Source organism: Struthio camelus, chromosome Z (assembly GCF_040807025.1).
Source record: "Struthio camelus isolate bStrCam1 chromosome Z, bStrCam1.hap1, whole genome shotgun sequence".
Lineage (NCBI taxonomy): Eukaryota > Metazoa > Chordata > Aves > Struthioniformes > Struthionidae > Struthio > Struthio camelus.
In genome coordinates, this window is record NC_090982.1 from 44649335 (window position 1) to 44666334 (window position 17000).

The following is a 17000-nucleotide window of genomic DNA, read 5'->3' on the forward strand; positions in this document are numbered from 1 at the left end:
CAAGTTTGCCCAGTACTATTTCCCCACTCCTTAACTTCTGCATCCTTTTCTCTCTAAACTCAGGTTGTGAACTTTCTGACAAGAGTCAAGCGAATCTTTCTAACAAATATGCACGCATCATGGATAATTACCACAAATGTTTTGCTAAGGAACAAAAACAGAGCATATAACAAAAATAAAAATCCCCCCTGACTACTTTGTTAATGCAGCTCAATCACGATTTGGTAAGATGATTATCAAGCTTTGAAATGAGAGAACTTCACGTAAAATAAAGGTTTTGAAGTATCTGTCTGACCTAGGTCTCTTCAAAAATGTTTCAAATAAATAAGTTTTGACGACTAACAGTTATGGTTCCATACTCAAAGCAGGCGATTTGAACAGTGCTCAAAGTGGAAAACGAAAAATTTACAGGATCTAGTTTATGTTAGTAAATGCTAAACTAACAGCTCTATTTTTTTTTCATTTACACACGGGCAGAACTGAGAATAATACTGACAAGAATCCATACATCTCAGAAAGTAAAAAAACCAGCATTCTTGTAACAGTTTAGAGGTATACCAAAGTAACTGGCATTGCCTAATCTAATGTAAAACCACACAAGAAAGGAATCGTAATCTTAATGACAGCTACAATACCTTTGAAAGAGATTAAGGAAAACCATACTGTTACACTAACTACTCAGTTGTTGGGCTGTTCTCCCTCACTCCGGATGCAAGAGACTGAAAAACTACACTCATCTAAGAGCGCTGAATGTTTTTAAGCACGACCAGAATAACGTAACTTTCCAGATTTGATTCAAAAGTCAGGTTGAAACAGAACCATTTAAGATGTCGAGGCAAACATAAAGCCATTTATTCGGTCAACTTTTATACTAGATGGGCTTACAAGTAAAATCAGTGAAAAAAGTAAGAAACAACAATTACCCTACTGTTGCAGGTAACCGTAGCAGGATTACAGGGTAACTGTAATCCCCCAGTTGCAAGGATGGGTCTGGGCAGGAATTCCTTAGGGCAAGGACTGTAGCCCTGTTGCCGGGACACTTTAGTCAGACTGAACAAAATGCCACTAGAGCCTACTCAGGGGAAGCCTGTGGGAAAGGGGTACTCACTCCCTTTCACCTCCCACCTGCCCATCCTCTCACACACGCCCGCTCTGCCTATCTCGATGCACGCAGACCTTCTGCAGGGCTTGCCTTTTTATTCCCCGTGTGTGCCACTGCACTGAGCGCGTCCAGTTTGGGAAATGAAAGTTACGGAAGTAAAATTAACCCAATCCTTTTTTCACAACGGTATGATGCTTTTTCTAATGGTATGAATCAGATCAGTCTCATCTGTTGCCGATCAAAACTATACGAGGACTTGCAAATGTCACGGGATTGACTAATTTTGCCTCTGGATGTCAAAAAACTGGTAGTAAAAAGAGGAGGGATTATTTTCAGCTAACCAACAGAAGTTCTTTTTAGAAAGCAGGTAAGTGAATAAGTGATTAAGTATCTCCTGTAAAATGTAGAGCATTCAGTTTGGGAGTGAGACATTGTGCCATTCAATCTGTTTTGACAGGCAGAAAGGATGCTAGAAGCAAGAAAAGAAACTTAAGAACCATCAGCGCACCACAAATAACATAATGCATGCCCTGGGGGGGGACTCCTTTCATTTAACAGGACCGTTTTTGCTTATGAGAAATGCTTTATTTGGGCTTAGTAGGTTGGCATCATTGCTCCTGGAGGAGGATTCTGGGTTTCACAATGACTTTAGGTTTATTAGCCTGAAGGAGCTTGGTACATTTGCAGCAGGTTCTGCCTCAATTTCCTTGAAAATAAGCAGAGTGGGTCTCTGCAGATACATCTGATCAGCTGCTCTTTGCACTGACATTTGTACCAAGTATTACACCAACCAGAAGTCAAGCTCCTTTTGCAGCCATCTGGAACTTTTTGAGGTCAGGAGCGAGCTTAAGGTGGAAGAGCTGTTACTGATCCAAGAAAAGTTTTGATGGAAAAATCCAATGCAGTTATTTCATCTCTTTATACTCCAAGACTGTTTATATCTATATTCTCACAGTATCAGAATATTCTGTTCTCTGTCGTATGCTCTCAAGTTCAGTGAGAATGCAGCAAGGTAAATCAAACAAACTTTTGGAACATTATAGTGCTTTCATGAGTAAAAAAAGTTTCCAATTTGAACTGCTTCTCTGAAGCATGTATGTTTCCAAACTCTTCTCTAACACTTTTTTTTTTTTTTTTGAAGCTCCCACCAATAAGTGAAGCTGAATGAATGCAAGATCAGACAAAAGCAGTTTCTTATTTCGGGAAATCTTTTTTGAATAAATACGTCAATCTTTTTCCCAGTTAAAGGGGAGAAGGGAAACAAAATATACACTATTCTACTTACATCATGTAATTTCATTTATAATTAATCCTGACTTCTATTAGTAAGCCATAAAATGATAACACCTTAAAAAGGTACAAATTCCTGAAGATGATGATCTGAAAAAAACCCAGTATTTCAAAGAGCAGTTTTTTCCGAACATCAAAAGCAAAACAGGTACAAATGTCTTTCAACCAAATGATGCATACAACATGGAAAATGAAATTTCTGCATGAATTGTCTGCAGAAAAAACAATTATTGACTGAGACAACAAACTTGTAGGATACATTAGCTGTTTCTGGCTGTTTTTTTAGCTATACACTTCAGTAAGTCAGCATTTTTTGTGCAACTGCAGGAGCACTGCAACATCCTCCTTAGGCTGAACACAAATTTTCCAACATCTGATACAAGCAAACACTGCTGACAGATGCTGGAAAGACTTGGGTAAGTAGCCCAGTCAGCCAAGAGGAGATAAGAGCAGGGAGAGAGAAGTCATGAGACAAAGAAAATGCTCAAAATAAACACTAAAGAAAAGAAGAGTGGAATAAAACAGAGGAAATAAAGCAGGAGAACAATTTTCATTCAAATTTCATCATTTTAAACACGTCCTAAGATCATCGGCCTAAGTGGAAAATTATAGAACTGACAAAATGTTTAATTTTTCTAAAAGACTCACTAAATTGCCAAAGACAAACTGACCCAAAAAGTAACTCGCAATGTACTTCGAAAAGTTTTGTTTTTGAGATAGTGTCTTATCAAATACACCTGAAACTAGCCAAAGCGAATGCAGAGGGCATTTAATAGGTAGTGTGTTCTAAACTGGTAGCACAAAAACATATATCCCTCCCCTCTTTTGGGGGCTTTGAAACTAGAAGGGAGCTGAGCAAAGGAGAAATACGTAGACAATTTTACCTTCATTCTGGTAACTGAACTAATTTATTAACTTTTTCCTTTAGTATATCATTTTTTGGACAAGCTAAATGTTCAGTACAAAGCAAATTTCAGCACTTTTCTCTAGATCCTTTTATTAATGAAAAGCATTTACTGAATTTCCCAAATTTGCACACACTTAATAAATGATCTGCTCCTCCCGAACACTCTTGCCCATAAGCAGCATATACTGTGCCTGTGTATTCGATTATTGGATGGGTTACTGGTTCCCTTGTTTTGGGTTTCCAAAAAACGTTCGTTTTCTTACCACACTGCTTTAACGTTTTGAGGCCTGGTAAGTTCCATGAGTTCTTTCATCCCCAAATTCTGATTCTTTGGGCTATCCAGGGTGCAATGCTGATACCTTAGCATTCTTACACGTCCCCTCAAATAGCGTAATAAACAGGCATTTTTGATTATCCGTCGTTTCACTAATAATGAAGCTAGATGTTATCTGGCCATGCCTCTGCAGATTTTCTCAGCAGCACAAATCTTTACTCCCTCAACTGTGATAGTAACACTGCGTTTCATAACCAGATCAGTGAACTCATCTGAAATTAAAATGTCCCTCTTCCTTTATTCCAGGATTATTATAAACAAAGAGCAGTTCACTGCTTAAGCCGTCTTTATCGTTGAGAAAAATTTCTGAAGAACTATCACCTTAGAATCCACAACAGTGGGAAAAAGATCACAGATGAGAAAACAGACGTATTAAAGCCCCTGAAGAACTCCAGTTGCTGGGAACGAATGCTTCTTGTTCTGAGTGGCCTGGAATTCATTTGAACCACAAATGAAAGCCCCAAGTACACTTATAGATTTTAGTATCACATGCAGTAGAATACAGCATCGGAAAAAATACGAACAAGATGAAATAAGACTGTTACTCTGAGTAAGAACCAAGGTGCTGTCCGTATGAAACATCACACACAGAAAGCTCTGTTCCATCAATCTTACTAAACTATACGCACTAGGAAGGAAGAGCACTTGCATGTAAAAAAGGAAGCATGGATAGCCATGAGTTCAAATGGCAGACACGTCAGATCCTTAAAGACTGGGACGACCAAGTGGGAAGAGATTCCTGACTTAGGGGGAAATATCCACATACAGCCCTTCATGAATCTAGATTTTATGAGAGGAAACACACACAATTAGTGCTTCTGACTAGGAAAATGAAAAAACGGAGTGGCTGCTAGATGAGGCTCAGAATGGACCCATAAGACATTACTTTCATTTAACTGCTACAATCCAAAGGGATCTAGACATACTACCTCAGAGGAAAAATGTACTCCTTTCAGCTCTTGATTGCAAAAGTTTTACTGAACACCAGGAAAGGCCCTTCGGGTTTTCCACAGTGGTGCCCACAAACCTTTTTGATACACACAAAGCTTTTGTAGGACAGTTCCAAAGAGGAATTTTTTTAAAAACTTTTTTTCAACTATTTGACACAAAAATACTGTGTTGCAATTTATATGGTTTTGCAGCCCCTTGGTCTGACATCCCATCCACTTCGTAGCTTTCAATGACCAAATCTTTAGAAAGTCCGGCTTAACGAGAGGCCTCTGAAACCACCTGGGATTTTAGTCAAATTTATTTTAGGATATCAAGAAGCCTTCAACAGAAACAGCTGCCTGTCTCTTGCTTTGCATTTCCTTCATAAGTGTTTGATGTGTGGTACATCTCTGTAATATGCCCTGGAAGTGTGTTCTTCACATTAAATGGATACCACTACTGTGCAAGAAAAAACAACTTCATTATTTTGCCAACAGGCTTGACATCCTATAGGGATGACATCTTGGAGACAGATTAAATGCTTTTGTTTGGTAGTCATTTTTGCTAAGAGAAAGAAATCACTAGGTAAATGACTACTAACATCAAGTGACTCATTAACAACCTGTTGTAGCTATTCGCATTTAAACAAGACAAAGAGATTGCACCTTCACATTGCCCCGCTTTCAGCACTTACCACTAGTGGTGAGGAGATAAAGAGGTGTTTGGGAGGCATCATTTTTCAAACTATAAAGATATTTAAGACGCTAACGCTCTGCTGATGAAAATAAAATTAACTTCAGAAAACGACCCGCAACAATGAAATACATGAAGAAGCAGTAAAAATCATACTGTATGCTTGAGGATTTTGTGTGTGTGTGTGTGTGTGTGTGTGTGTGTGTGTGTGTGTGTGTGTTTAAACCTAATGTAGATTCCAGATTCCTAGTTTTTCTTAACTGTTAGGATAATTCTGAGTACACCACTAATCAAAATCATACGCATGATAACTAAATATTAAGCGTGAGATCTTAAATGTGTCAGTAAACTTGCATGTTAAAATTGAAAGAAGTCAGCACACACTGAAGGAATAAATGAAGAAGTTTACCTCTCTTTTTCTAGCTCTTCTAAATAACCAGTGCTTTCTCTGCTTCCATTCATAAAACCTCTTCTTGGAAATGATCCCATGGGAACAGGACTGCACTCTCCTGAACGGCTCGACACAGACCCTTCCCGGCTCCCATATGAACGCATGGACACTTTTGGCCTTAACTTCACTCCAGGGAAGTTACTGCTTTCCAAGTTCAGTTCTAGATAATAAAGAGCAAATGTTTTCAGAGCTGAAATTCAGCAGCACAGCTCTTAAAGATCATTCCTACTTCACGTCATAGTTCATGAACAAATTTATGATTTTCTTTTTTTAAAAGGAAACAGTTAAAACATTTTGCCTCGGTATCCACAGAAGAGCATAATGTGAACAAAAATAGTCTTGACAGCATAGTTAGAGAGTAGTAGTCCTCTGAACGAGGAGATGCTCAAACTACAGTCCTGCCAACCAACACAGTATCTCCAAACCAGTTTCCTTGCCTCTTCCCCAGAGAACTTGGAAACAGGCAGAGCGTAGCATAAACGTCAGGTGAATTGTTCTCGTGGCCCACTTCCTAACATCATCTTTCTCAGGGCTCTTGCAGGTGCTCCACCATCGTATAAATGATGAGAACTGTCCACCATAGGGGCCTAAACGTGGACGTCCTGTACGATATTTCTGCTGCTGTGACAGAGATAACGGACGTATGGCAGGGAGTCACTGATCTGGGCTTGCTCTGCACATCCCATATAACGGCCTGGATGCGCATTCCACCACATTTCAGGGAAGGGGGCACCAATTTCCAGCAGGACAGATACAGTTCCAGCAATACCACAGGGAGAAGACAGGGCATGTAAACAACTTTAGAAAATTGACAGAACTAACCCACCACCAATTTAAACAATTAAATCCATTTTTGCCAAAAAAGTGAATAAAGTGCAAGTTGTATTACATGCAATTCATATGAAGCCCTACAGTAACAGTAGCAAAAGCACAAAAGCAACACAGGAAGACATTCTCTTTAGAAAGCGTGTCTTAAAACACTGAGCAAAAAATAACAGGCACCGAGACTACGCCTGACTGTCAAAGTTAGTAATGGAAAAAAGATGCAGCTGAGCTGGAAAATTTTATCCCAAAGCCACTATTACTAAGAAGCAAATGAACTTATTTAAAACATAATTCTAAATTTACCTTTAAGTCGTTCCAGTAAATCAATTTGTCCAGAAGATGCCATTGCTTCGTCTTCAATACTTCCTTGTAGCTGTTTCAGCACCTCCTATAAGAAATTAGCATAATTAAGAAAGCTTTACAATAAGCCACAAGGTAAATACATCTTATCCTGCCCTCAGTTATACATTTAGGTAACAGCTACTGTAACACCAATGTAAACTATCCTTCATATGAGCAGTGATCAAGTGCTATAACTTTAATTTCTGTCAAATAAGTTCCTCATTATTTTCCCAAACACTGTCACAATATAAAGTCTATCCTGATTAATTAATCTTCTCTGACAGTACAACTTATTAGATTATTTAAAAGTTCTTCTCAAAATGAATGCTCACATCTCTCTAATTTACAGATGGAGAAATGGAAGCAGAGGGAAACTCAGAGTCCAATTTCTCAATGTGTGTACCTGAAGTATGTCTTACAAATATAAAATCTGGATACATAATTAAAAGTTACTAAAGTATCTTAAACACTACATTTTTTGAACCTCAAAGATATCATCATCAGCAGAAATAATCTCCAGGGTTTTTTTCCTGTGAGGCCTCATCACCACCATATGCCAGAAAGGACAGTCACATTCTTCTGCTTACTACCACTACCACCATGCCTGTGAGGAAAAGATTTAGGACTCCTTCATGCGGCTGAAGCTTCAAAGCAAAGACCATCCCTGCACGCTATCAAGAACTACATGTGATCAAATTATATAGCTGAAGGAAAATACTTCTAATGCACAAAAAAATTCATAGCAAACAATGACTACTAGATTAAAAGCGGCTCGCGCCCTAGGGTTCTATTGCTCGGTGGCCTAAATTCAGGTGGAAAATTAAATGAAAGCTAGTGAAAGCCTTTTCCCACATCATAATAGTGGATACATCAATAGCAAAAATAAATTGAAAAGACTGGCCAGAAGGCAAAAAGCCCTTACTGCAATTTAAAATATGATTTTTCTTATTACGCTATAGAAAATATTTCTTAGAAAGAGTCAGAAAAAAAAACTCAGAATGATGAGAGGTGCTCCATACTTGTCATAGACAGATTCTGCACCTAGAACTGTACATCTTCTGTTCAGTATCTTAGATCTAATGAATTTTAAATAACAGTTATAAAGATCTCCATATCACTATTTTGCTATTTTAAGAAACCAGCATGCCTTACCATCAGTGTTAATGATTCTTAGAACTTGTACAGAAGGTACACTAAAGGCATTTTGCTCTGTTTGAAAGGAACAAGAACAGCATCTACAAGAAGTCAAGATACTCATTTTAAACAGATATAACACTCAGTTTTTCCTGTACTCAAAGCGTTGTTCCCAGTACAAAACCGAGATAAAAAGATTTTGAGTAAAGAATTCCACAGGATGGTGGAAATATCATCTCCAAGCACTAGTATCAGAACAAACAGTAGCTGCACAGTCACCCTGCAATCACCCACTATTTAATTACATGCCGTTATTCCAGAAACAGGAATTCTGGAGTAGTCACATTAACCATGTCTACACTGTTCTACCGAAGTAACTCTGAAGATGACGCTGAGGCCAAATTTCCTGAATCTTCATGTTGCCTGACCTATAGAGAGCCCCAAAAGTGTGACTACGTTAGTGTTTTAGTTCGGAGCACTTTGAAGCCAGTCTCCCAACCGCCCCTGCTAATGGGACTTCGGTTCACACTGTAGAGTAATCTCAGTGTGAACGAAACTCCTTTTAGATCCAGCAAGCCAGCAGTTACCATTCTCAAAGCGTTGATGGACATTCACTCCACGGGACCACACCGCAGCTAGTTCAAAGCAGAGTCCCTTGTAACACATACCGTATGGCTAGTGGGTCCTCAGCACCATCCGAGCCACAGGCCTACTCCTACTGCGCTACCTGTTCATACCTGCACAGTCTTTAGGATCAAGTCTGATGTGATAAAATCACTACTCTCAGAAAGAAAATCCCAGCTGCGCTTGTGCTTTTAAGTACATTTAAGGGCATCCTCATTAGCCATATGGCTCAGCCAACTCTATACATAACATCTGTCCTGTCAGCAAAGTCAGACAAACAAGTAATCTGGTGTTTTTCAAAGAACGGCTCCTACGTTATCCGACACAAGGGCAGATAACATTTGCAGACAGCAGACTTCGCTTAAAAGCCTGAAAGGGCAATGTGGATATGTGGAGTGGTCTTGGGACTATTTCAGGCTTCTGTCTTCTCCCCAGACCTGTCAGCTCTGACAAATTTAGAAATAGCTGGTGAATCCCCTTCTCCTGAGAACAGCACCTTGCTGCAGGAAAAAACTCCTACCCAAACCTCCAGCCCCCTCCTCAGAAGCCTCTTTCTCACCTCTCTGCTTGGTAGTTCTGCTATGTCAGAGATCCTACGTTCAGGATACTTTCCCGCATTACGAGTCCTCTTGCTTCAAGAGCCAATATGAACAGCTAAGTGGAAACACTGTCACCACGTTACTGAATTACAGGACTGAATGGTGTCCAGGTAGCTCAGGACTGCTGTCTGTCTCTGAATATCAGGTATTGGCCACGGCTTAGCGTCAGCCTACCGGATCACAGTTCTCAATTTTCTCTGCCACAATTCATTACTTTCGGTTTTAACTTTTATTTTTTTAACTATCCTTTCACTTCTTTTTTCAATACCACACACACATTTTCAGTGCACAGGAAAAGCTACCCATTATTTCTTTTCTATACAATCATTGCTTAGGTAACAATGCCTTTATTAGGCTATAACAGCGATTTCAAGCTCAGTCACCATACACTTTAAAGTCTAAACTGACAAGGTAGCAGCCCTGGGGCCAGATACTGGTGGAAAATGAGACTGTGCTAAAATGACAAATTGGGAATTTAGAATTTTATCTGAGCAGAGGGACTGAGCAGTGTCTGCAATAACCAATTTGCAGGTCATGGAGAAAACATGGCAAATTATCGATTACTGTGATATTTATTTACTTACTATAACTTCAAAACTCATGCCTTTCTTGAGCAGTTCTCCCATTTTTTCCCCTCAAGATTTGTAAAGTTTTAAAACAGTACTTTCCACAAACAATAATTTTGTATTTCTTTTAATAGCTTGTCTGTTAGATAGTGTAGAATCTTTTCCACATATAAGCTTGAACCACTTTAGCTAAAGCTATATTAATATTCTATTTGCTTAGGCAAGTTTGAATCCATACACTAGTAATGGTTTATAGCATTATTCTAAGCAAGTTCTTTAGTGACTCACTAGTGACTTACCGATAAAACAGGCACACAACCATAAGTGTCTATAACGAAGGCTGCAAAAGTTTTGCTCTATTCGTTTAAAGAAGGAGCCTAAACATAACCAAGTTTACCTTGTCCTATTGGAGGTCTACAAGAACACCTACGGAGGAAAAGGAGCAGTCCCTATGACTCATTGTGACTAGTGCAGCTCAGATTAGGGCTGTCAGACCCACGTGACGGGATGAATCACTTAAAGGCAATAAAGGGAAGATGCAGCATAAGTCAACAGTTTACTGTAAATTCATATATTTTTCATGGGAAATTATTTTGGAAACCTTAGAGAAAACCGTTAACTTCAATCTGTAAAAGAAACCTGTATATATTTTACTTTCCTGGAGTACAAGGCTAAATTTTGGTCTACTAGCTTAAATGGTTATGCTGCCTCCAGAGAGAACTCTGATATTTAAAAAGGCTTATAGAAAAGTATAGGTATATAAAATGGGAAAGCAGAATAGATGCTGTGAGTGCCTTGTGGATTGTGAAGTAAAGAACTAATGTCAATTTTTCGTTTGGGCTCTATGAACACATTCCTGAGCTTACAACTGATTTACGGCTAATTAAGCAAGCATGATCAGATATATCAGCAACTAACAGGAAAATTACTGGAAAGGAAAGTCTAAACAAGTATCTTCACAGCACGTGCACCCAGCTAAATGGTGAGGGTCATAAATAAAATTGCTTAAGGGCTTTGAATTTAATCAAGCTGCTACAAAGAAAGGAACAACAGAGAAATAGTTCTAATAATGCCAAAATTAAAATCTCAACAACTTGATTTAAAAGTATATTTAATTTTGAAAAAGTTTAAGCATATACATATTAATATACATATTTATAAACACTTACAAACATGATTTCTGCACAACAACATTCTGTTTTAGGCATATACCTCTCCTCCGGCAGGAGAGGGAGCATCCGTGGCACTTTACTGTTTCCATGGTATATTCCAAATTACATTTGAATAACAAATTTCACTGTGAGAAATTTTTTAAAATTTGTCCCTTCTTGCTGAGCCCAGTAGAAATTCTGTTAAATGGGTTTAGTCTTTTGTAAACGTTACTTTTTTCCCTTTCCCGTTTAAATAGAATAAGGCTTCTTAAAATTACATTTTCTCTTTTCTGAGACTTCCGTGTATTCAGAGAATGCCAAATTAAAATCACGATGAAGATCAAATATACAAAATCATTAGTTGTACTGAATTACAATCACTGGCAGTGGTGTGCCAGATACAGTTCAGTATCAGTTGGAGTAGGAAGCAAACAAGATATTTTGAATTTACTGGATCTTTTAAAGGTAAGCACAAACCTGTATTTAAAAATATTTGCCACAAAAGCTATTCTATCAATCAATTTTTAGTAAGATGAGTGTCATTCTTACCTGTTCCTCCCTCTTACCTAATAACTAGGTCCTGAACAAAGAGACATTCCTGTCATTTACATAGGCAATTCTTTTCATGCTTGTAAACAAAACTAAAGATTCAGTTCTCCTTTGGTTTAGGTTATGTATATCTTGGTTACCGCTACATTTGCGACATTTGAGTATAAAAACAGGTTTAACTGCAAAAATGGAAACAAGTGTTTACAATTGCAGATAGCATTTGAACATCTGTCCTAGCACCACTCAGGATAAGAATAATGCATACTGAATGATTGAAGACTATCACACTAAACCAAATCTACAGTGTTTCTAAATGACACCATTGGTACTCATGTTTTTACCCTAATATGCTGAAAACTAACTTACAATTGCATACTAAGCTGAATGTGATTTTAGAAGTTCAACCAAAAGCTGTGCACATTGTTTCAATTACTATTTGTTTAAAAGGGCAACAAAAAGATAAAATACACTAAAAGCACATCCATCACTCAAATTCAACAACAACATTAGAAGATGTCAAAACAGTGGGGAAAAACAGAATCCTGCTTTCAGTGCATTTATGGAGAGCATAAATCTAAAGGTCAAGGTCTGACGTGACCCTCCATAGTTATCTGAACTTGACAGTTCGTTAATACTATCACATATGCCAGCTATGACACTCATAGGGGCTGAGTGAGAGATATGGGGAGTAAGGGACTTATTCCATAAATTTCGGTGACTTACATTATGGCTTAATCAGGCTTGGTGGAAACCCTCCTGATTGCCTGCAGTGTCAGGCAACTGCCCTGGCTGCTCAACCCTATAACCAAGTCCAAATGATAACAGCAATGATAAAAGTATCTCTAGCTGTGAGGAAACACTGCAATAACTCAACTTTTAACCTTATAAAAAGAGTAAAAGCATTTGTTATGTGAAATGATGTTATTCATTTTCATTGAGTTTTCTGAACAATGACATTTTTATAAGAAAATTATTCCCTTTATGCCACCAGGCTCAAGAGCTGTCACTTGTTGTAATCATGTACTGTATTTTATTAAGTTTTTAGTGCAAGTTCTCTGTCAGATCAACTTAAGTATCTTATTTTATGCTCAGAAAGAATACTGTCTGAAGTCATGCCAGTAACTATAACTACCACTAGCTCAGTTTTACCTAAAATTCCTCTTAAAAAAAAGAAGAAAAATCTCTGATTCAATTTTCCAAGCAATTGGTATTCTGGTAGAATCCTTAGAACAAAGGCTAAGCTAAAAATATTAATTATCCTAAAATCATGCCAACAAGCTGAAAAAGACACACTCAATATAATGCCCCACATTCACTGATACTTAAAATGTCTGTTTTGTAACTTACTAAATATTTTTCATAACAATTAGTGCATTTTTCATAACGTGCATAACATAACATTTTTCATAACATAGTGCATAGTTCATAAAAAGGTGATTTGCAAGTGTTCAGCTGCATCGCTTGTGCGGCCACAGAATAGAAATATTTATCAGAACTTATTATTTGACTCAATTTCTAAAAATCCACGCAGCTTAAAGGAGTTTCTTTCACTGGCATATTATAATTTATCAAATGATCAATGCACGTGAATTAATATCTTCAAGTTTAGCATTCATCAACTATTTTTAGAGGATGTCTCTAAGATACTATCCCTTGCACGTCTATTGCACAAACAACATTCTTTTTCCTCGTGTCACAATTTGGTTGTGACGGTCTCCTTTATGCACTTTAGGTCTGACATCACCTCTTCACCCCTGAAGGGCATGGGTGCACAGGACTCAACAAAAACGCTCCACACGTGAAAAAATCCAAATTAGGGTAATGGAATTTGAGAAGGAAGGTGAAAGCCCACATTAGACAAAACAGCATACGACGTTTCCTACGCTAGCCAAGATTACTGTTCTTCCTTGAAACACTTCAAAAGTTCAAACGCTTACAAGTTTGCAGAGTTTACAACGTGCAAACTGAAATAAAATGGAAACCAAGCATACGCTGGAAAGAAAAATACCAAATGAACTACTACAGCAGAAGGTGTAGAAGCTCAGAATTTAGTACCTATTCCACAAATATTTATGTGGGCAAGGAACATTACTTCTGAATCAATGGCTTTACTCCCTAGCTGTTCATCAAGCAAAGTGTTAACAATTTCAATAATATTTTTATGAGTTAAAATCTTTTAGAAATTTAGCCTTAAAGTAGGCATTGCAATAGAGACATTGTCAATGTGAGACTATTAGGCAGCAAAAAGACTGAGCTAGTACTCTGTCAGCTTGCACCTCAGAACTAATTCCCCACATGAACAGCCTTTATGTTCAAGATTATACTCAGCTTATCTCACTTTCAAACTAGAGCAGCTAACTAACACCATGCACAGTAACGACTGCTCATACAGCAGTTAAATAAAATAAATACCAAGGCTCCAGGAAAAAAATAAGAGAGCTAGTATCACTATGCAAAGAACTTTTTAACAAAATAAGGAGTCATCATATTCTGCCCATTTATATCATGCCTGTTGTGCAGAACAGGATGAATGTAAAGCTGAGAAAGGTTTTCATTAAAGGATGAGTATATGAATATCTGCTGTGCAAATGTCCATATAGCCAATCATCTGGAGGAGGAACTAACTTTCAAAGCATCATATCCTGTGCTGCTACTATACTTTACAAAGCTCTCACTAACTAAACAGCTGTAACATGGCATTTCTACAGCTAGCTAATTCATTACTGTGCACAAAGACTAAGTGAAGTATCTTGTAGTGCATTTAAAAAAATGTATTATTCTAGAATAAAAAACATAACTCAGTTACACTGAAAGCAAAAAAATGTCATTATTATCTAATCAAACCACTTTTGTGTCTTGAGCTGATTACAATAATTTGCTTTTGAACAGTCTGTCTAGGGTGCTACAGCACCACGTGAGATCTGTCCCTTGGGATTCTCACTGGATTCTCTCCTTCCAGCTCAACTTTCAGCACACAGTATGTTTCTCACAGTGCACTGGAGTCACTCAATTGTCAGGATGCACGCTACCCACTCATAGTGAGACCACAGCCCTTCAAGGAGGTATAGTCTGGATAAGAAAGTCAGCAGATAGAAGAGATTAGAATTTCAGTTTAATTTTAATACGGTGAATCAACAATAGATTTTTCTGATCAGAATTTATATTTTCTTTGAGTAAGTTTAATTTTTTTCCTGCAGACTGCATTTCTGCCAAAAAGTAATTTTGAATAGAGATTCTTGACTCACTACAGATCATTCTACACCTGAAAATCTGTGTTTGAAGACTTCATTTGCAGAGGTAAATTAGAAAATATCACTTTATACAAATGTATACTTTTTCACCCTTAGTCTGACTATCATATGCGCTAACTTAAGAAAGTTGTTTTGTAGAATATGTGGAATTGTATCATAGCACGTATAAACCAGGTGACAAAAACAGAGGTGCGTCCTCTACCCTAAGGCAGGCATTTCTTTAATGTTTTCGTGTGCAAACCCAAATAAAATGCCTTTTAAATCTTTCTTGTGGTACTTTATTTTTTCATTCAACAAGCAAAAATAAAAATAACTTCTATTGGATAATTTTCTACTTCTTTATAGTTAGCTTGTGTCAATCTCAAAGTCTGTTAGCACTGCAAAGCAAACAAAAACAAAAAAAACAGAAAATCAGCTCTGAGTGTCTGATTCTTTGCCATGTTCCCACCATTGAAATCTGACACAAGTTAAGCTTCACAAAAGTTTCCATAGTTTTTCATTTCAATTCATTGATTCCCTCCCCAAAATTCTTTCTCAAAAGCAGGAAACATATTACAAAAACTTCTCTGGTTTGCTACTGCACCTTGAGCTGGTCTTCAAAACACTTTTAGTCCCTTCTACGTTTCCCTTTATTATCTGCTGTGATTTATGTTTCTGATTAAAGCTCCCTTAAAGCTGGGCCACAACAAAATTCAGTGAAGTATCAAAGAAACCAAGACAAAGCCTCCACTGTGTGCCAGATGGAAAACGCATCAAAACAAGCCCTTAAAAATGAAAGTTGGGAGAAGAAAAACAAGCTCTGTCAAGTCAGCAGAGCACACTGTCCCCTATAAATAACTCTAAAAAGTCAGGAGTACAAAGTACAAAAACCCCTTAACTTTGGCCACATAAGCCAGAACGTTGAAAAATCACTCAGACAAAACAAACTTGATTCATTAGAGCTGGCTGGAAGGTACACGGAAACAATGCCAGGACGAAGGCAGATCCAATGCGGGCACCGCTTCAGGAGGTACACTACTTGCATGGCAATGAGCAGATGTCGAGCATGCTAGAAGAGTTGAATTAACTGGTGGCACCCAAGCTAAATGAAGGGGAAAAAAAATGTATGCTCAGCTACTGCTAATAGCAAGCAAGAAAGTTGCATTCACTCACATCTCTATCGAGGTAAACGGGGTTCCTCTCCAAAAAGGGGTAAGCCAAACGCATGCAGGCAGAACCGCCGTGATGAAAACGCACAAAATGACAAAAGCAAAGGGATGGGGTAAAACGTGCAGGATGTCAGCACAGTCGCTGACGTGGCAGTGGCATCACAATGCTGTCACTGATTTATAAACCGCAAGCAAGCGACTCAGTCATACCGGCACTTAACACTGCTCAAATACTCTGCTCCTTTAAACAACAAGCTACCAACTCCGGTTTCCTAAAATAAACCCTTTTTAATGCGCCAAAGTTACCCTAGTGCGACCTTATGTAAAATTTTCAAAGTTAGACTGTCACCCGTTTAAGTCCCAATAAACATATCACAGAATTCAATTTTTCACATCAAAAATGTTTTCTTGAAATTATTTGCAAAGGTGTTCTCCACAAACATAAAAACTAATACATTGGGCCTCATGGTACTCCTAGACAGTCAGAGCTTTGGGGTGGATCTGCTTAGACCTTCTCACCAGCTCCTTTGACTGAGCTCCCCAAAGAAGATAGAAAAGTTTTTAAACCAGTAGTGCTAAGCTATAAACAGGGACAGTAGGCTAACCCTAAACAACAAAATACGAACCATCTAAATGAAGAAAACTCAAAGTGGCTTGAAAAGATGCTCCAATTTCAACTCGCACCCAGCCGGGTGGCTCAGGACAGCAGCGTGCTCCGTCGAGGCTACCTGCTCCAGGGAAGGCTCTTCCCATGCCCTGCCAGGCCCCGCTCTCCGCTTCCTGCTCCTGCCCGCAGCCCCTCAGGCTCTCTTCAGCTGCAGGCGGCCCAGCCGCCACCGCTGCTCCCTCCCTCCCTCCCTCCCAGCCCCTCGAGAGCACCAGGCACCCCTGCTGGGTGCCCTGGCCAGGCACCCCCACGGCACCTGTGCCGGCTGTCCCAGAAGGAAGGGGAATTCTCTGCCCCCCTTTGGCCGCTCTGCTCCCACCGCTCCTCCCAAGGGAGGGAATGGACCTGGGCGAAAAGCAAGCTGTCCTTCACCTGCGTCAGACCACACGTCCATCCACACCAGTATTTTACGCCAACAGCAGAAACCTAGACAAGGT

At 38.7% G+C, this 17000-nt stretch overlaps 1 protein-coding gene across 4 annotated transcripts in view; it reads right to left on the minus strand.

The window, feature by feature from the left end:
* LOC138064543 (adenomatous polyposis coli protein-like) overlaps positions 1 to 17000 on the minus strand; it is a 103903-nt gene that overhangs the window by 43192 nt on the left and 43711 nt on the right. For all 4 annotated transcript variants that reach the window (XM_068927561.1, XM_068927559.1, XM_068927562.1 and 1 more), the window contains exons 3-4: positions 6836 to 6920; positions 5666 to 5867 (exon numbers count right to left, since the gene is read on the minus strand). In XM_068927561.1, coding sequence (XP_068783662.1) covers positions 5666 to 5867; positions 6836 to 6920 — 287 coding nt within the window. The remainder of the gene's footprint in view (positions 1 to 5665; positions 5868 to 6835; positions 6921 to 17000) is intronic.